Genomic DNA, 21,568 nt, shown 5'->3' on the forward strand with positions numbered 1-21,568 from the left:
GAACGACGGAAACACCGCTGCTCGTGCAGGCTAATTTATTGGGAAAATCATGTTTCGTTCTCCATCATGTTTAAAAGTACTTAAAAACTGTCTTGGGATGCGAAAATGCGCTCTATCCGCGTTCACAATACAATAAGCTCGCACTGTTCTCAAAACCTTCAGCTGCCCTCCTACTGCCAACCAACGTCTGCCCCCCACCTTCCCGTAGCTATCAAAAGTAACGTCTGCGAAAAGAAACGCGTTACGCGGCTACATGCTTCCTTCATCAAACTGCAGGCGGGGAGGCGATGCCAGCCGAGGAGAGCGCAAGTCGTCGTCTCGGGCCGCTTCCTCGCCCGGGCCCGCGTTCGACAGAGACCTGAGGGCCCTCAGTCTGGCGCTCCTGTCCTTCTTGAGCGGTGGCTTGGCGACCAGCTCGTCGAACCCCTTGCCTGTCTGCGTGAGCAGAAGCAGGGCGAACGAGGCCAGAAGGAAGGCCGTCACACTCAGGGGCACGTAGCGGAACCTCTCGGGCAGCGCTTTTTCCACCAGCTGGACAGAGGCGCCCAGAGCGCTGGCCAGGGCTCCCAGGCGGCCGCAGAGGAAGGCGCACGAGTAGGCCGCGATGCGCACCTGCGGAGACCAAGTGCGGAGAGAAGACGATATGCACCAATGCTTTTCTAATCCTTCAGAGATTACAGGTCGCAAACAAATAGGTCGAAAGTGGGGAAAGTTTTCATCCCCAGATTTGAAGAAAACAGCAACTGAGGCATGCTGCACATTTTCTGGGAAGATACCCTTGAATACAAATATGTTACCAATTTGGCAAAGCAAGGGAATCAAGCGGTCAAGGACAAATACTAATTTTATGATTTGAAGGTAATCAATATCGCGCACTGTGTTTTTTAGGGACATAAAGATTGAATGAATTTCAGACGGTGTAAGTTGGCTGGAATAAGGTCGACTAACTTTTTTTCGAGCGCCCAAAAAATGGTTAACCCCGTATTGTTAGCGCTTCGCATTCAGGTTGTAAGATATTCATCGAAACTTTTTGCCAGCTCGGCACCTTTTCTGCATTTTCCCATGCACCGGGGTTTATGGGCTTGTTGATTTCATACCATATGACGTCATTACACGAGCAGGAAAAAATATTCTCACGCTATGTTTTCTTAGCCTTATTGAAGATGACGCTGATGGAAAATTTTGTGTTGGGCGGAAGGTGTTATGGCTGCTTTCCGGTGAGACCACTCCGTAGTCCAGGAACTTCGACACAAAATTGCCACGCTTCTGAAAAACACTGAAACCATCGGACTTTTTTGTGGTGTTCAGCAGGTAGAGTAATGGAGGCGACGGCAGGTAAGACACCCTCTACATCAAATACTACGAAAGAAAAAAGTGGGGAAACAAAACATGGAAAGACAAAGGCCACAATGTGGGGATGAGAGAACAAAATTTGGGACGATTTGGGAAACTCTTCATAGGAGCGGTTATAAGCACCTGAGAGAGGCCTTCGTTCTGCAGTGGGCACAAATCGGCTGTTAGTGGTGGTGACACGCATGAGACGTAGGTAGAGGCGGCAGGAAGAAGCGATGAGCAAAGCCCCTGAACGGCACAAACGTCACATTGTAGTCTTCTAGGACACCCGAGAGCGCGCGGAGTGTTCCTTTTGGTGGGTATGTTGACGTCACAGCTAATAGGAATGGCTGATCCGGCTCTCCTGTCAACTGTAGTTGTGATTGTTCGATGTCCTCGTGTGAGAATGCGTGAACGTTGTGGGCTGGTGGGCTGACGTCACATCCAGATAAGAATTAGTGAAAGGCTTTGCGCTTCTGAAGGCAGCTGTGATCGACTGGGTAATCCACCTGAGTGGGTATGGCGTGTTGTCCAGCCTTTACGTGGGATTACGTTGACGTTGAGCCTAACAACGTACCAACTCCGTACGGGGCACCTTGAGTATTCTTGGTAACGGTATTGGGGACACCGCGGACCCCCTAGCAACCATACCCAGACTGTAATCTAGCGGGGCTAGGAATTGTAAGCTGAAGGGCAGAAACCACAAACGGTGGCCGTCGGAGCCCAGGTCAAGCTCCGGCGGACGGGCTCCTTGTCTGTTTATCAGGCAGGGAGCTCCGGGACCTCTCTCGGTATTAGGGTAACCCGAGCGAAGAAAGAACCCCCGTCCCCTGCTTTTATACATGCTGTGTTTTTTTTTCTAAATTCCGCAAACCCAATGATCGGCAACCTAAAATGGGCCGCACCGAAGTATTGTTCCAACCCCTTCCGACCATGACAATCCCAAAATATGATAACTACCCCAACTATTTGGTAATTGAATATCTTGAGCAAGCCAGGCCTATTGCTTCACAGTCCGTGTTCTTGGTTTCAAAGTTTTTAGAAAGTATTATAGGGCAATCCTATAAGCTAAGAAGCAAAGAACCAGCGAGATCATGGTCGAGGTACACAGTCAACAGCACGCCACAAAACTCCTGAAGCAGAACCGCATTTCCGATCGTGATATCAAGGTCACGCCCCACCGCAGCCTGAACAGCTCGCAGGCCGTGATCTCGGAGCCAGATCTAGCAAATGAGACAGAGGCCGATCTTCTTGAAGCTCTGAAAAGTCAAGGTGTGATGGCTGTCAGCCGCATAACCGTAAGAAGAGACGATAAGGTAGTACCCATTAGACATATCCTGACATTTCACCGTTCCGTCGTTCCATACAACATCAATGCTGGTTTCACCCGGTGTTCCATCCGAGCGTACATCCCGAACCCGCGGCGCTGTTTCAAGTGCCAGCAGTTGGGGGATAACGCTAATTCGTGTCGGGGTCAAATAACCTGTGCCAAGTGCGCCCAACATGATCATCTCACAGGTAACTGTAGCTCATAACAACTCCTCTCTATTAACGGTCAGGGCCCACATGCGCCCTACTCCAGGAAATGTGCAAAGTTCCAGCTTAAAAAAAATAAACATCAAGATCACAGAAAACATCACCTTCCCGGAGGCGCGAAAGAGGTTCGGCCCCTTTTCCCCTGGGGAGATACGCCGATGCGGATCGCCGGGGGGCGGAGCGGCGTCTGGTTCCGGCGGGGACCCAGTACCACGAGTCGGACTTGGTCCCGCCCTTACCCCCCCCCCCCCCGTGGGGTTGCCTCAGACAGCCAAACCCGCTTCTGCACCGCTCGCTGAGATAGCAGCGGCTGTGGTGGCAACCGCGTCGGTTGGGGATACCACTGCATCCACGGTTTCCTCTACACCGGCCCAAAGCACACGCGAGGCCACGGAGGAGATGGAGGCGCAGGCAGCCGCAGCGACCCCCTCCGCTGCCTCAACGCTTGTGCCATCTATGGTGCTCTCCACGTTCTCGGCACTGGCAGCGTGGGCAAACACTCGAAAGGGTACCAAGACTAGGGGGCCCAGTCCGCTGGACCCCCCCTTGCCTTCAGATGACGACATGGACGTCGAGCCCTGCCGGCTTTCATCACAGCGAAAGGAACGGGCTGCGGCGTCAGGGAAGTGGAGAAGGTGAGAAAACCCCTTCCAAGAGTTCAAGCCCCCACAGTCGACACATAAACACGCACATATTCCAGTCGCTCTAAACCTAAATAATCGGAAGAGAAAACGTCATCCAGTGTTACTGCAGAGCCCCTCTTAAAAACCTTGATGATGTCTATATTACTTCATTCCAAAGAGCCAAGTGTGATTTGTCTCCAAAAAAACCATTTAAACTCCAGGCACACAAATTTCTTGAATAGTTACATGATATTTGGGAAGGACAGAGATGGTGGTGGCACATCCTCAGGTGGTGTGGCCATCATTGCCCGAAAATCCTTGGCGTGCCACACTGCCCAACTACAGACCATTCTGAGGCTGTTGCTATTCGAACGATAATCTTCAAAGGCTTGTAACACTATGTTCTCTTTACATCCCTCCTGACTTCCAGCTCTCGAGCTCAGATTTCGAGGGGCTGGTAGATCAATTACCCGAACCTTTCATTCTGATAGGCGACATGAATGCACATAACTCTCTTTAGGGCTTTGCTCGCACGGATTCCCGAGGTCGCCTAATAGAGAAATTATTAACATGGTCAGGAGCATGTCTTTTCAACCAGAAACAGCCAACATATTATAAAATAGGAAAGTACACTTATTCACACCTAGACGTGGCTATTGGATCTGCAGTTCTGTTTCCATCGGCGTCGGGTATCTTTTGTCGGTACCCCAACTTCGGGAAACCTTTTACAGTTCAAAAGGGCAAAGGCGATGGGTAAACGTGTGCGCCGTGAGGCAAAACGAGAGAGTTGACGCTCATTCATAACATCCATAAACTCATACACCGACATTCACAAAGTTGCGACACGAATATGCAAACTAAAAGGACAACAGACACACAGCCTGCCCCTGGTTAGTACAACAGGGGACACACTGGAAGACCAAGCGAACACACTCGCACAACACTTACAACACGTGTCGAGTTCAGCAAACTACACTAACACTTTCATTAAACACAAACAATCGGCCGAAAAGAAGTCTTTACTAGATAACGACAAGTCAACCTCCTTTTACAACTCCGAGTTTTCACTTCATGAGCTGAGGGCCGCTCTGAGCACTTGTAAACCCTCAGCTCCAGGCCCAGACATCACATACAATGATACAGCACCTCCACTCACACACTCTTCTAAGCCATATCATAAGATATGGCTTTCGGGGCAGCTTCCAAACTCTTGGAGGGAGGCTATAGTTGTAGCTTTTCTGAAAGAGGGAAAGGACCCTTCCTCTCCCGCTGGCTATCGACCCATTGCCCTGAACAGCTGCCTGTGGAAGCTTCTAGAGAAAATGATAAACTGGAGGCTCGTGTACTTTCTTGATGGAGCACAATGGTCTTCTCGAGAGCTGCCAGGCAGGCTTCAGGGTGGTGCGATCTACCAACAATCGACTTGTTGCGAGGGAATCCTACATAAAAGATGCATTTGTTATTAACTATTTCTGCCTTGCGGTATTTTTTTATCTTGGAGAGGCTTACGACACAGCCCCTGGCTATACGGCATCCTTAGCGACCCCAGGTCCTTTGATGTGTCAGGTAACATGTTGAACACCATTTCTGGTTACATTTCCACGAGGAAATTTCATGTTAAGGTTGGGTCATTCCTGTCCGGGATACATATACAGGAAAATGGTGTGCCGAAAGACGGAGTTTTAAGCTGCACATTGCTTACAGTTAAGATGAACTCCCTCCGAAAGGCACTGCCGCCATCCATTTTCTGTTCCATATATGCAGACGAGGTACAAATATCTTTTAAATCCTGTAACCTGTCAATTTGCGAACGTCAAGTACAGCTTCGTGTTAAGAAACTTGCTGGCTCGGCGGGCCTTAACGGTTTTAAACTAAACACGGGCAAAACTACTTGTGTTGTGTTCTCCCGCAAGCGCGGGATTAATGCGGACCCTGTTATTACCCTTAATCGTGCACCTATTCCTGTAAAAGGGGAGCACAAGCTTTTAGGTGTCTTATTTGATGAAAAACTCACGTTCCTCCCACACATTCAACAACTTGAACATAGATGCCTCAAAACACTTAACATTATGAAGGTTCTCTCTATGGTGCAGACAAATAACTGCTTCTCCGGATCTTTACCGCCTTAGTTGGGTCGCGGTTAAACTACGGAAGTGTCGGTCGGCATCAAAAACAACACTAAAGATTCTTGATCCAGTACTCCACTTAGGCCTTCGCCTTGTGTCTGGTGCGTTCCGCCCTAGCCCGGCCCAGGGTCTATACGTTGAATGTAACAAATCGTGCCTGGAACATTAACGAATGTACATAGATTTATTATGTGCTCTTCAGGTTTCATCAATGACTAAACATTCTTTTAAACCTGTCACCAACGATACATCCACAACCCAGCTCTTCTCAAATCGTCCATCTGTTTCTTTGCCCTTTTCACTGAGGGTGAGAAAGTAAGTTTCATGTCTGTCTGTTGGGTTTTTAGATGTATACACATCATTTATTGACATTTTGCCGCCATGGCAACTTCAGCCTGTACTATGTGATTTGTCTTTTATGAAAATGGATAAAAGCAGGGTTACGAAGACTGCGATTCTGCAACACTTGTTGTCCCTGAAGGATAAATATAAATGTGCTTAATTTTACAGTGATGCCTCGAAAACTTCTACTATGGTGTCGTGCGCAGATCATGGTCCTAACTTTACTTCTTGCAGACCCATGAGTGTGCACACCACTATCTTCTCAGTAGAACCATATGGCATTTTACTCATCGTTCAGAACATTCTTAAAAGCAAATTCCTAAGTCAGTCATTTTTACAGACTCTGTGAGCCTTGTGCGCGCATTATCATCCCACAAACCCACAAAAAACACATTGTCAATCTAGTTTTTAATGCCATAATGTCTATATATGCTAACAATTTTCAACTAATCCCGTGCTGGGTTCCAGGCTATGCTGGAATCGCGGGGAATGATACCGCGGTTCAAATGGCCTCCGCTGCTGCACTTGCAAAAACAGTGGACATAGCAAGAATACCCTACACCGACCTCAAGCCACACATAAGACAACACCTTCGCAAAACATGGCAAGCCGACTGGAGTGCACAGACAGACAAGTTAACATAATAAAACCATACTTAAGACGATACACTAGTGACTGACAGAACATATTCATCGAAGTTGCCCTAGCTAGATTACGGATAGGCCGTACACGCGCGACACACTCCCATCTGCTCACTGGATTTCTGAGATCCCTGTGTCGCAGGTGTGGGGAGGGCCTATCCGTACTTCACATCCTCATTGAATGCAAGGCACTCGACATTACACAGCGCAAACACTTCCCTTGACTTTACAGACAACACATTCCACTACACTCAGCACTCTTTCCAGCGGATGATCCCATGATTCCTTACAACGCACCTATAGGTTTCTGGCCGAAATCAAATTTTTACACCTCATTTCCTGTCACGCGTAGTTTTATAGACCTAATTTCGTCCCACACACAATCAGAACCTCATTGTCTTTTACTGATTTTACTTTTGTTTTTGTTGAACGATTTTAGAGTTTACGTCTACATCCTTCATACATAACCACTGTTTTGGCGCTCTTTGCCCTAGTTGGCCTTGCGCCATAAACATCCAACCATCATCCATATCCTGTCCATACCTTCTCATTTACGGTTAGCATGTCAAACACGCGCCGAATAACAGGTAGAAAATTTATTACGCAATCCCGAAGTCTACATCCAGCTGACAACAGGAAAACGAAATAATGAACCCCTCCGCTGAACGACGACGACAATTGAACGCGAAGCTTTCTCGTAACGCATTCTGTGGTTGGCGTCTAAGTTTTCCAAACCGCTTCGACCATTCCGAAATGGAACAATCGGATAGATGCCTGCTTCATAGCGCGAGGAACCCAGGTTCAATTCCGGCCACGTGACGCGTTTTTGAATAGAAGCTTCAGTGCTCGCACTGGTGGCGTCTGTAACGCTAAAACGCCGAAATAAAAGAAAAAGCGCTTGCCGCGGCAGGAATCGAACCTGGGACCTTCGCGTTATGAAGCCGGCGTCTTTCCTATTGCTACATTCCGACAATGTCGATGTGGTTTGAAAAACTCAGAGGGCAACCAAAGAATCCGTCACGAGGCGCGTTCAACCATCGTCTGTTTGACGGATGGGTGGATGATTTTCTTTCTTTGCCTGCGCGGTTTTCGCGTTCCAGACACCATCAGTGAGAGTACTAAACCTTAGATTTAAGAAAGGGCGACGCGAAACAACGAAGCACGTTTGGGCGAGCGATGGTGCACAGATAGTTTGCACGTTGCGTGTGGGAATATCTACAAGGTCACTTCCCCCCAATAACCAGCAGCGAGCCACTATTGCAGCTGAGATATGAGACGTTTGTGTGGCGCCCCCTGGCTCTGCTTGTGAGGGACAGCAGTGCCTGTGCTAGAAAATGCCCGCTTTAATGCTTTGGTGCATTAAAAAGCGTAGTTCCAGTAACTCAGTCATTCGTGCACCCTTCCGACACATTTGAATAATTTCAATCTTTGTCCCCCACAAGTTTGCAACACACGAGGAGAGAGAGAACAACTTTCTTCAGAACATCGGTCAGAATGTCGTGTTTAACTCGTTTTTCCAGCTTATTCGCAAGGTTCAGCGCTCAGAGCTCCTCAATAGGTATTCACAATGCGTAGGCTTCCCTAGAGTATTTCTGAGGTGATTTTATGAAGACCCAACTGTCTAAGTCTACGTACCAAGCCGCGTGTATCGGGCAGCAGGAAATAAAGCGGCTGTATTCTATTTCCTTCGTTGTTGTTGACTTGCATCAAATTAATCAGACTCGAAACATCGGCCTTCCTGACTCCGTTATCATCGCGTCCCACCAGGAATTACCATTCCGCAAAGTTCACGCCTATCACAGCGCGCACTAACAATTTTAAGTATTCTTTTTTTCCTCGCACTATAACCGACTGGAATAACCTCCCGCATGAAATTCTTTCATCCGATAATGTGCTGAAATCTATTCTTCAAATGTTTGATTTGTAAATTTTGTATTATTAATTCACAGTGTTTTTCAAAATAATTTTGTACTGTCCTGTTTATTGTTTTTACCTCGCTAAATATTGTATAATTGGTCTAACGGCACTGTAATACCCCCACTCCTGCTTGGGCCCATTTGTGGCCTGCAGTATTGTATAAATAAATAAATAAATAAATAATGTTTTTTTTTTCTGTGTGTGCCCAACGCATCAATTTTTCTGCATCGTCACAAACGTCTTATTAGTGGTTTCGGGATGTTTGAGAGGCTCACAAAGATCGCGTGGATATTTCCTTCAGGCTGTAATACGTACAGTACTTTCTTCACAAATTGGCTTTAATTATGGCTGCGTGCAAAGAGGAGCATATCCGCAGGGTGCGTTGCTTATTCACATGCAAATTCAAATGAGAAAGATTGTGTTACGCCCCGGTGATGGCGCCCCGGACAACGTTGTCCGGAGTACTTCAAGGCGGCTTTTGTGCCCCGAATTTCTATCGTAACCATAATTATCATAACGAACTCACTCTCAACCCGAACAATTATAACATGACTTTGGCTTGATATACTCGCCAACGAACGCAATAAATAGTGTACGTGCATGTATTACAAAATGGAAGCCGATGAATATTTCCAAGCAGCTCTTTATTGTTTTCCAACTCTTCCAGGTATAAAGAACAAATCTTGGTCTACTCGGGATGGTGTACTATTAACTGAACAAAATTGCTCTTACTCTCTTGTGCTGGACTGAGTGCACTTTTCCTATAACACATACCTGAAGATTTGGAGGATAAGGCTGTGGGAAATGTACCAAAATATCCCTGCAGGTCTGAGCAAACATGGTGTTAGTGTTACTGTATCTTTACCGTAGACGTGACTCATTTTGCTCAATAAACCACCATACTGATAAGAAGCCTGGTATAAAACCAGCACGCGCCTTAACACACAGTTGGTTATTTGGAACTTCACCTACGGTTTTTGTAACTCATAGTGCACCCCGGCATATTTTCATGCCATGTCAACATAAAGTGACGTGATACAACACTTTTGAACATTCGGCAAGGTGGCGGAAACTGTTTTACCTTACATATGATTACGGGGAATCGTAAGGGCTTCAGCGAAGCCGACAGCCCCGAAAGCCTGGATTTGTTTTGGTCTTGTATTTCCGCTGTTGTCGATTAGGAGCAGCTGACTGTTCCCTCTTTGTTCGAAAGATTGCTTAATATAGAAGCTGACGCAAGAACCCACTCTTCGCGCTCCGCACAGGCCCACCTTTGCAAAGAATCTGGCAAGACCGGCAATGTTTCTTCCGTGGCGATATTCAAAACTATACTTAAATTCACGTCTTGAGCTAGTGTATGCGATTTTAAGCCTATTATGATAAAAAGTTACGCACACGCTAAATCTGGTGCGGGCAAGCATCAGATGTCAACCGAGTGGAAAGATACAGCAGAGGAAGAGCTCGAGTGAAGCAGACGACCAATGCGAGAGTCCCTAAGTGACGCCATGGAGGCATGCTTCGCACCGCCGCCCGTGGTCGCGCTCACCACCAAGAACGCCAAGTGGGTAGATGCGCTGGGCAGCTACCCAGCAGACCTCCAAAGAGGTCTTGGTTAAACGAGCTGTTTAGTCGCCACCCCGTTTAGGCTTCTAGGCCACCCCCTTTACTTAACCCATCTGTTCATAATAAAGCTTCTCCCTCCCTCACCTCAGTGGGGAAAGTGGCTACCGTGTGCACGTTGAGCATCATGTAGGCGGCGTTGACAAGCAGCCTGCGCCAGAGCCTAGGTCCACTGGGCGAGGAGAACCTGCCGGCAAAGAGGGCGGCCGCCTGGTAGGCCAGGATCAGCGCCAGGGCCAACAGGGCCAGCACGAGCGGCCGCAGCCGTCCGAAGTGCATGACGGCCAGGTAGGCGATGCCCATGACCGGCACGTTGCCCACCACGATTGCCCACTTGGTCTCTGCCTCGAACTGCGCTAGCAGGCCATAGTGCCAGGCCACGTGCAGCAGGAACCAGCAGCCGCAGAAAACCACGCAGTGCGAGAGCATCACCCGCGACAGGTACAGGCCGCACAGGCTGCGCTGGCTGCTGCGCGGCGTGGACAGCGCCTCCTGCACCCTGAAAGAAAAACGACGCGTTCTTGTACTACTAGGGAAGACAGATGGGAATGCACGTCACTCCGCGTTCGATTGCCAGCAGCTATAGGTTATAGCTTTCTCCGACCTCAGCACGGCGGAAAATTGAACCATGCGTTCATTTCAAATTACGATTACAGCAGGATACTACCCACCCTTGGCCCGTCGAAGTGCTAATGTTTCTAAAAAGTGATGTGCCCACGTTATTAGCTGAAGAGTGACTGCATTTACGTCACAACGCACCGCTATCGTTCGTTTTGGAATGAAATATTCTGCGACGGAAACTGAGTCAAAGCGTACACAAATCCTTGCAGGACCGGAATTCGTGCTGTCGGAAGATCGTTCACAAAAACTAGTGGAAATGCTTCTCAAATACAATTCCGATCCTTGGCATAACTCTGTGTAACAACCTAAACCTTGGCCTAACTCTTTATAACTGTAACTTGGCCTATCTGAAGTCCCTGTGGACTCCGACGGGGCTTAGGTATACCAAAAACGAACGGCTGGCCGCATGAATGGCCTTGCGGCTACAGGAGGCAGGTATAAGAGCTGATGCCGACGTCGTCAAATTCATGCTCTAACTTGGCGGTAGCAGCGGACAACAGCACCAAGGAGCCCGTAACAGTGAACTAAATACGTGGGGACGAAGGGGTGGCAGGTAACGAAGAACATAATCAGCTCGCCTTAGAAGCTGCAGCCCGAGCTCCCGCCAGCCTCCCAAACGCTCGCAGTCGCGACAGTCCCTAAACCTGAGGAGTACTCCACGGGAAGGAGAGAACTCGCACAGTCCGCTGACACGCTCAGAAGACAGCAAGCCACCTTAATAAGACAAGCTCAGACAGACACCCTGCCTACTTCAGCGAGACTTCGCAAGATATGGGAGATCCTGATACACCGCCCCAACTTTCCCCACATGTAATGTCACACTAGACCAGGATCACATCCCATGGAACTGCTTAACAATACACAGCACTACAAACACACCCCACAAAGGATGGCTGACCGGAAAAGGCAACGAGCGAAGGGCAGTTAGAAAACTGGCGGCGTTCATCGGCAGCGGCTTCAAGACCTCAACAGAGGTCCCCGAATAAGAATACTAAGGCCCCGGCATTAATTTATTAAGAGCTTTTCTCTCTCTCTCTCTTGCTCATATCTATCTATCTATCTATCTATCTATCTATCTATCTATCTATCTATCTATCTATCTATCTATCTATCTATCTATCTATCTATCTATCTATCTATCTATCTATCTATCTATCTATCTATCTATCTATCTGTCTGTCTGTCTGTCTGTCTGTCTGTCTGTCTGTCTATCTATCTATCTATCTATCTATCTATCTATCTATCTATCTATCTATCTATCTATCTATCTATGTAATACAGAAGACAGCGACGCACAATCTTACTGAGAGAGAGAGAGATAAGAAATATTTATTCAGCAGTCCAACGTTTCCATGCCTCTCTACGGCACGTGAGTGAGTGTGAACTGGGATTTCCACGGCACGTCATGCCTACTTAGGCACAAAATGCCGCTTTGGAATCGTGTAGTTGGTTTTCTATTTAGCGACCGTAAACCGAACGCACACTATTTCAGCACAGTGGCCTGCGTACGCTTCGGACCTTGCGTGTCCCTGTGTATACAACATGGCGGCAGCTAGAGCGGCGCACGCAAACACGTTCGATTCTCGTGAGCAGTAATTTGCATCTTCCAGAATAAGTTTGTGGTTCTTGTCTTCTTAAATAGGTCTCCTGGTTTGCGCGATGCCCTCGCGGTGAGCGAAACTAACGTGGCATGGCTGACTGTCCGAACAAGGCTCCTCCAGACCGGCGTCTGATGCTGTGTGTGTGCTTTTGACGTGTTCGCCTCGCGGTGGCAGGCGACGGTGTGCATCTCCGGTTCAACTGTACGTGCTGTGTTATAAATTAGTTATCAATAGCGATGACTAAGCTCAGCGTATGCAGTTAAAAGCCTTCTCGGCTTACGCCAGATGAAGTGACTTGCTGTTCAACCACGCAAATCACGTGAATTCAGTGCAATCATTACGTCAGCCTGGAAGCAAAAGATCGCATTTTATTTCCGTGCTTCCGTCTCGAAGTTCAAGCTGTTATGTCGTAATGTCGCGTTTGTTCGAAACCGATTTCTGGGTTGTTTTCTAGTGAAATAAATTGTCTGCGTGAAAGCCGGTCCTTTGGTTGTGGGCGTTGTGTGCCACCGCCAATACACGTAACCTCAGGGATTCAATGCTCCTGCTATAGCGTGTGCTTATATAGGAGAATAATTATATGTTGTGCACGTTTTGCATTCAATACTAACGGGAAAGCGTTTGGTTACGCTCTTTGAGTAATCATGCAATATTTCAGGGGCTCGTTCGGCCGGCTGAGTTGCTTCGCATTCGGTTCAATGGCTGGCTATATGAGCGTTAGCGTGCCACGCTGTACTTTTATAAAACTCATCGCGCCGTGCCGACGTAGCGCGCTGCAAAATTTCAACGCCTCATCTACACAAATTCAAAAGACGCTATACTAAAACTCTCTATTACAGGTTGCCCTTAAATTGTAAGTTTTGCATCTATGCAGTTCTCAAGTATTCCATTTATTCAATCGGCATGTGTTTAAATCTGGGTCATTCACTCGACCGTGTGAGGAAATCAAAGTGCGATGAGATTTCTCAACACATTGTATAAGCATGATGAAATAAAATGCGTAACTGAAGGACGGGAGGAGTGTCCGCTTTCTATTTGTACCGTCCGATGTCTGTGCATATCATTTTATCATGTCAAAGGACCACTCGCCCCTCTAAAAAGCTTTCATGGATTTATGAGCAGCTAGAGCATGAAGTAACTATGCTAAACCTTTCAAAAGCTATACGTTCGAGTAATAACACGCTTTTTGTGCTTTTTGGGATTTTGCTATGGATCTATGGAATTATAGCCGTATCGAAGGGTCGTTAGTTGTGCTCCCGAAAACGCAGAGGACACCGAAGAAAGCGGAATTATGGGTCTCCATTTGAACTCCTTCGAGCTTTGAGCTGCCATTAAAGTGGTCGAGTTTTGCCGCGGGATCTGCGGCGTACTGGTTTGGCCAGCCACTTCAACACTACTGCCGGGGTGACAGCCGCCCACACGACGAAAGGCTTCAGGCTCCGCAATCGTGCGATACATCACCTTTCGTAGATCCAGAGGCCGCGCAGAGTTCACTACGGGACGCGTCGTATTCAGTGGGTGGTTCCTAAGACATTTCGCTAACACCGATGACAAACGCCGGCTTTTTCGCTCAACGGGCCATCTAAACGCTTTCCCATTAAAATACAAGCCCTTCCAGATTCTTGCGGCAGAACTCAATTAACTCAAGACGAGAACACAACACTTATGTCAAAGCTCAAAGCAACTATTCCTTCACAATCCTTCAATGAAATCAGTTAATCTGACGGTGTTCATTTATGCACCAGCGAGCATCACCAACCAGTGGCTTCGACGTTTGTCATTTATTAAGGTTTAACCAATTGAACCGCGGTGCTGTGCCCAGTGAGGGTACAATATAAAATCCCTTACTACCCGCATTTCTAAATTAATCTTCAAGTTCCGTACTGCGTCCTTCATGGCATTCAGTGATTTTATATATGATTTTATATTGCACCTCCGTGGGCGCAGCACCCCTGTTCTGTTGGTTAAACCAAAACAAATGACGGGCGTTGCGGGCACTGGTTGCTGAAAGTATGAGTATTAGTAGGGGTGGAGTAACGAATCATGTATCATTATTATTGGTAGGTATGTTAGTAGAAAGTAAGCAGGAATAGGTGTGGGCAGGGCATGTAGTGCGAAGGGTAGATAATCGTTATTCATTACGTGTAACCTAGTTGATCCCTAATAATTCAAGCGTGCAGGGGCGGCAGAAAGTTCACCACATCAAGAAGTGCGTGGGGATAAATTGGTCGCTGTTAGCACAAGACAGGGATCGTTGGAGATGTATGCGAGAGGCCTTTGCCATACGGTGGGCGTATACAGCCTCATGATGACGATGGTTATGGCGATGATGATGATGAAAGAATCACGACGCTGCAGTCTACCACCTGTCAAAGACGGAATGAGAAAATCTGATAGGGCCCCCTTCATACAGCAGTTAAAGGAACAGAGAACCAATTTTTCTACAGTATATTTTCTTCATTCCAAATGAAAAGGCATCACTTAAAACGCCTTAACCGGAAATCATTTTGCTAATAGCGGCCTAGAACTTTTGAAATCGTAATTTTTAGATCTACCAGATCTAGACCTACCAAAAAGAATGCTGGCAACCATGGCAGCGAGCCTTGCAGCAGCACGCTTTGATCCGCACGTGAGGTTGAGAGAGGTGTGCAAAAACTTCTCCCCGACCAGAAGAACAGTGAGGTAAAACCATGCCTATTCTTTGATGCGATTTTTGAGTCATTCTTTGAAACGACGGAGTTGTATGGCAGTGTTACGTATGGCAGTGTCATGTTTAGAGACTACGTGTTTTTCATACTTCAGAAAGTTTAGTGTAAAATTGAAATTATTTCTGCCTGTTTAATTATAAATTCCTTGCGGTTACCCTAGTGTATAAAAACGCTGCCTTCCATATGAGCTGAAGTTCATGCACTCCACAAAAATCGGTTGTCTGTTTTTAAAGGTCCACTTCAAAATATGGTTACCATTATGAAACACCAAGCTCAAAATACTGGCATAAATAAGCTGGGCGAAAGTAACTTTGTGTGAATGGCATGAGTAAGTGTATAGAGAACTGGTGCGAGTAAGGCAAATGCAAACGAGTGCATATGCAACGCAGGATGACATGCACAGGCCACGGAACGGAGGGCCTCGGCTTCCCCGAATGCGTTTTGGAAACGACAACGCCAACACTTTTAAAGGGGCGATGAAGGCAAAGTACAAACTTGCCTAATTTAATAGCCTGCTGTTATCCCGATGACAATGACGTCAATTTTGATTGATTGTAGGGTTTAACGCGCCGACGCAACGCAGGCGATGAGGCGCGCCGTAGTGGAGGGCTCAGGATTAATTTTGACCACCTGGGGATCTTTACGTGCGCCGAAATCTCGAACACACGGGCGTTTTTGCTTTTCGCCTCCATCAGAAAAGCGGCCGCCGCGGCCGGAAATCGAACCCGCCGTCTCGTGCTCAGCAGCGCAACGCCTGAGCAACTGAGTCACCGCGGCGGGTTGATGTCAATTTTACCCGAAGCCTCAAATCGACATATTTAAGGAAACATATCAAGCAGTGGTGAATCCTCAGCCACTTTCCGTCAATTCTACAATGACGTCACAGAATCTAGTTTGTGTGATTGGCTGCCTCCGACTTAAGGCACCATCGGGAAGCATGACTGAGCGATTGTAGTCGGGCCTCAAGCTCCGCTTGTTGCTATCACTTGAATGCTAACATGCATTCCAGTACTCCAGTCTATACTACATCACGGCAACGCGAAATTTAAAATCTTTTTTTTTTTTTATGGCGCGTCTGCAGCCGGAAAACATCTTTTGTCGCTGAAATGGAGCTGAGTGAGTTACTAAACTCTAGTTCTTTCAGACTGAACAAAGCTACATGTTTTCTTCATGCACTTCAAGCAAGCGGCGGACTGGGTGAGTGCTCGAACAGAAGTCACGCCGCCTCCATGCTACGTGTGCTTAGCCGCGTTCGTTGATTGGTTGCTTGTTTAGTGGCGGCACCCTTAGCCTGCGCGTTCCAGAGGTGAGCAACAACACTTCGTTCTGTTCCCGCGTCTCTTGCTAAAATGTCCAGCCTCAGCACACCACTCACTTTGCGGTCCCGTTCTCCGTATGCACGTGAATAGCGCATGCGCGCGCCGTGACGAAGCAATAAATGAACTTCCCTCACTTCCGCTTCAGCCATCGTGCGGAAACTTGCTCTTCGCTCTCCAGTAGTGTAATATCAGCATTGGAGACGAAGTAATAATAGTTTGCTGTTCAGACGGATAGAAATAGAGACGGCTTGTACGGGGCAATACGTGTAATGAATAGTTTACGCATGTTTACAAGGCGTGGATCCTGTATGCAGCGTCATCTTGATTTTGGACGGTAATTTTATATAAAGCTACTTTAGCACGGCGGAAAACGTATGTGAACTCATTTTGTGGGAAAAAAAATTTCCTTTCTGAAGAATTCCCAAAGCCGGCTCAGGTCACTGGCACGTTGTGTGGCTCGAGGAAAATTGGAAACATTTACCGCTGTAACACAAAACAAATACTGCAGCTATCGCCTTAGTTCTTTTTAAACGCGGAGCGTTTCTTAGTCGCACGATGTCCCTCGACCGTCGGCGGCGGCGTCCACACGCTCACTGCGCATGCGCGTCACGGCGAGGCGCAGGTGCGCGTCTCTCCCCCGTACCCTCCTCGCTCTCAACAACAGGTGCAGCGTTGTTGTCCGTACGCAACCCTCCCCCTACACTATATACAAAAAGGACAGTGTGAAACTGCCAAAACCAAGCCAAACGAATGATAGTAAGAGACGGCAATGGAAAAAAATTAAAGAAACATCCCCCTCGCGAGGGGCACAATCAAATGCAGAGCATTTTCGGGGGTGCACGACGTTAAGCAGTTCGCGTTACGTTAATGTTGTTGCACTTGTGGCAACTGCTGACGAGAGAGCGCGGCAATGAGTGCGTTCCAGCCTCGCCGACACCCGCCTTTATCATGCCACGATCGCGTCACGCGCGCGCGATGCTGACGTCACGATCACGCCACAGATGTCGATGCCGCGACGAGCGCGCCGTCACCTATTGGGCGCGAACCGACCGCGGAGAGAGCGCGCGATGCGAGCGGAGAGTAGGCGAGGAGGAGTGGGGCTGACGAGAGAGCGCGGCGATAAGTGCGTTCCAGCCTCGCCAACACCCGCCTTTATCACGCCACGATCGCGCCGAGAGGGCGCACCTGCGAGCGATGCGGACTACTACGGACGCCTAGAACGGGTGACATCGTGAGTTAAAGATTTGCTCTGCATTTAAAAGAAAATAGTTATCGGCGCCTGGTTTCGATCCCACGACCCTGTGGGCGGAACGCGAGGTACATGGTGCTCTTCCCACTGCGCCACAAAAGCGACACAGAATCAAAGGCTACGAACGCGCCTTATATCCTTGACTCATTCAAACTACGTCAAGAAGCTGCTGATACACGGCAGCAGTTGCATCGATCTCGTCTTCACCAGTTGCTGCAACGCACGACCACTCCTTAAAGACCCCTTAACAGTGCACTTTAGCGACCACAAAGCCGTCGTTCTCAGCGTCCAATACAACGACAACAGCAACAAATAATTAAATAACGACTTACAACAACCTACTCCTTGCCTTCACTTCTTGCGTCACACAAAAAAAAAGAAAAATTGGGCCCATCTCTCCACGAGGGGGGACTCTAGTCGCAAAATCACGAAAGTAATAATTAATATATGAAAGAAATACTAATAATTAATATTAATAAGCAATAATAGTTAACACATTCACTACCACCCCACCACCCCCCCCCCCAAACACTAACGTTAACGCAATACACCCACCCCCTACGCGACCCATTTACTCGAGTCCCCCCTCGTGGGGAGATGGGCCCAATTTTTATGTAAAGGCTTTGCATGCCCTCAAAATATTTAACATACTCATTTTAGGCTACAGAGAAATTTGTTTTGAATAAAAATTTCCAAAGTGCAAAACAGTTTTAAAATTGTTCAAGTGGGGGAGGGGGGTAGAGGGGTCTTTGCTCCGAGTCTAAGCACGCTAGGCAGTTGACATTTTCTACTGTTATTCTCCTGTCTTTGTTCAATCTTTATCTGATTGTTTAACGATTGTACAACGCGGTACGGCTGTAGGTTGTATTTATTGTTTCTTCCCTTCGTTGCGACTAATTACTGGTCATAATGCGTTTTGTATTTTTGTTAGTAATTTTGTATAATGTTGTCTTGCCCCCTCCCCCCTATGTAATACCCTCGCCAGAGGGCCTTTAGGGGTACACTGAATGAATGAATGAATCTTCGTGCCAATTCTAGGGTATGTGGTGAGGACGCTTCAATGTCAAAAAAGCCCAGTACGGCAGCAACGTGACATTTTGTTATATTTTGAAATCTATTAAAAAAGGCGATCTTCAATTTTTTCAAACTTCCGCAAATTAAAGCGAACGTTGCTCTGTATCATCTAAATCAAAAACATGTTGCACTATTTTTGTTCTTTTGCAGCTAAAAAACGCGAAATATGGCCTAGTAAGCAATATCGCGGTAAAGTACCGAAGTCGTCTGGAAATAGCTTATGGCCGCAATGTAGGTCGAAATATGGCCTTTACCAAGAGGAAACATTAAATGAACATTGCGGTGAGCATCCTTCCTTGAAATTAAGCGTGAACAAAGTTGCCAGCGCTTTAACAAGTGTAATAGAGACGGCTTGTCCGGAGTAATGATGTGTAAGGTACAGTGTATGCATGTTGATAAGACAGTGATTCTGTCCAGCGATATGAATGTGCGAACAACAGGCATGCCAGTCACGGTGTGCGCTTTGATACTGTCTTATTCGATGTGCACAATTGTGCTTCCATGCTACCCAGTTCATTGGCAACGCCTTGAAATTTCTATTGCCATCCCCCGGCGTCGATTAGAGCCCGCATGGTGAGCAACGCTGTAAGGAACTTGATTCACTTCCACCAGACTTAAAATCACGGCTCATGAAAACGGCTACAATGAAGCTGTGCGGGTTAGTCCGCTTTGTTGTGCTACAAACGCCTCGTTTTTAAACTTCAAAACGAGAGTTTAGACACCGTGCAAAGCTGCGCAGCATAGGAATTGGTCTTGTTTCGTTCTGAAACACTTTCGGCTCTGGCTTTTCAAGCATGCTTTAAGCTTCCTCTTTTAAGAAAAACGGCTTCCGATTACAACACTCCATAATGCAAAATGCGAGCACAGAGCGAACTGCAGTCTAGTCAGCGACGGCGCGTACCCCTTGATTATAGCGGCGGCGGGGCCGAGCCTCTGCTCGGGCAGCTCATTTAGCTTCAGCGGCAGACGACGCGTTGTCTCAGTACAGTGGCTGTAGTCTCAGTAAGTGATCACGCCATCGGAGAAGGCACGACGGCGCGCGCTGCTTTGCCGTTATCTTCTACTGGGTCACCGCCACGGAGCACGTTGCTCGGGGCAATCCGACGTACCCGTTTCTCTCTCACACATTCGCCATACCCTCCTCCTGCGCTTTCCTCCTCATTTCTCTTCTTGGTTTTTCTCGTTCTCTCTGCTACATCGAGGGACGACGGCGGGGAACGCCGCCAAACCACAGAAGCGGCGGCTTAAGTGCTGCGCTCTGAAATTGCGCGACGAAGGGGCAGCGTACCGCTTGAGGCGCGCTTCGACCACGTCCTCGTCCTCGTCGTTGACCCTGGCCGCGCACAGGGCCACCCCGCGCGCCTCTGCGAAGCGGCCGTGCACGAGCAGCCAGTGCGAGGACTCCTGGGTGGCGTGCAGGCCGGCGACCAACACGAGGCTGGGGACGAGCAGCGCCATGTGGTACAGGCGCCAGTCGAGGACCAGGAGGCCCGCGAGCGCCATGTACAGCGGCGCCAGCACCATGGGCCAGCAGATGGCCAGCGCGCAGAAGGCGACGCGCGGCGCCGGCGGCGTGGACTCGAAGAGCAGCACGAAGGAGACGACCTCGAGCGCGTTGGCCGCGGCCGCCGCGAAGAAGCGCGCCACGATGAAGACGAGCGCGGTGGGCGCAGCGGCGGCCACCAGGCCGGAGGCGAGCAGCACGAGCACGCAACCACGCAGCATGGGCTGGCGGCCCACCTGGTGCGAGCACAGGGCCACCGGGGGCACCGAGACGGCGCTGCCCACCATGTAGGCGCTGCGGTACAGCTGCTCGTACCACCGGCGGCCGCACACCATGTCCCAGCGCATGAGCACCGACGCGCCGCTGCCCGCCGGGACCTCGTACTCCCACTCGTCGCAGGCCACCTCCTCGCGCGCCTCCTCGGCCTCCGTCGCGTTGCCGCCCTCCTGCAGGAGGAGAAAGCCGCGTGCACCGTGGTGCCTTCGTAGCACACTGAGCTGTTACGGTCAGAACTGTAGGGCGGCGCAAGCAAGCAAGAAAAACCAGCGGGTTGAGAGAATGCTAAGAAGCCGTATTCCACTGCCTTCTTGAAGAAAACGGCGTCTGTGTTGCCTCCTTCCTCGCCCTTGATGCAATTGCGTTACTGCACTCGTGATGGCAGGAAAAATACAGACCACACGAGCCACCAATGCCGCAGCAAATGTTCTCACGTTGTGGAACTCATTTGACCGGAAACCAGCAGCGACGGACAGCGAAGTTTGATGATGATGATGATTATGCTTAGTGACCTCCCCTTTAGAACGGGGTGGCGATTGTACAGTCGCTACGCTACTGTACAATCACCCCGCCAAAAAATACAAACAAAATAAATAAAAAATAACGTAAAAATAAAAAGCAAATACTTTTACGAAATTTTTGTGCTAGTCTGACTTCTTTGTTCGCATGTCTTCCCAGATTGTTCTCTGCTCTTTGCCCACCAACATTCTAACTTTCTTTTACTAACCTCTACTGCTGTCCAGTTCACTTTTCCGCTAACCTTAAAGCCAAGGGCTTTGGGCCCGTCGTAGGCCGCACATTGGAATATAATGTTAACAAGTGTTTGTTTACGGACTAGTTCATATACTAATGAATTCATTTCAAGTGCGAATGCACTTCTTAAGCGAGCCTGAATCGTCCGCCGCCGTCGCCCGCATAGCAACAGCTGCGGGTGCGCGCGCTCCTCGTCTTCCCTAGCAACGTGGGGAGATGGGCGCGCGCTACTCTCCTCCTCCTCTCTCCGCTCAGTGACTGCGGGTGTTGGGCGCCTCCTCTCCACTTCGGGCGGGAGAGCTCTCGCTCGCGTAGCGGGCGCTCCG

At 48.6% G+C, this 21,568-nt stretch overlaps 1 protein-coding gene across 1 annotated transcript; it reads right to left on the bottom strand.

Annotated features, from left to right (window-relative positions):
* Positions 1-249: 249 nt before the first annotated feature.
* On the bottom strand, positions 250-21,174 carry LOC144175683 (solute carrier family 22 member 20-like). Its single transcript, XM_077704724.1, has 3 exons — positions 19,998-21,174; positions 10,225-10,636; positions 250-612 (listed from the first exon to the last, which is right to left on the bottom strand). The coding sequence occupies exons 1-3, from the start codon at positions 20,558-20,560 to the stop codon at positions 250-252; spliced, it is 1,338 nt and encodes a 445-aa protein (XP_077560850.1). The 5' UTR covers positions 20,561-21,174.
* Positions 21,175-21,568: the final 394 nt, after the last annotated feature.

The sequence above is a fragment of the Haemaphysalis longicornis genome, unplaced genomic scaffold (assembly GCF_048455015.1).
Source record: "Haemaphysalis longicornis isolate Haplotype H1 unplaced genomic scaffold, Haemaphysalis longicornis Haplotype H1 scaffold_3, whole genome shotgun sequence".
In the NCBI taxonomy this organism is placed as follows: domain Eukaryota; kingdom Metazoa; phylum Arthropoda; class Arachnida; order Ixodida; family Ixodidae; genus Haemaphysalis; species Haemaphysalis longicornis.

Excerpts from the sequence above, each read along its gene's own strand:
- LOC144175683 (XM_077704724.1), bottom strand. The coding sequence starts at position 20,560 with ATGCGCTGGGACATGGTGTGCGGCCGCCGGTGGTACGAGCAGCTGTAC. Across the intron at positions 10,637-19,997 it reads GTCGAAGCGCGCCTCAAGCG|GGTGCAGGAGGCGCTGTCCA; the intron begins GTACGCTGCCCC and ends TTTTTCTTTCAG. Across the intron at positions 613-10,224 it reads TAGCCACTTTCCCCACTGAG|GTGCGCATCGCGGCCTACTC; the intron begins GTGAGGGAGGGA and ends TGGTCTCCGCAG.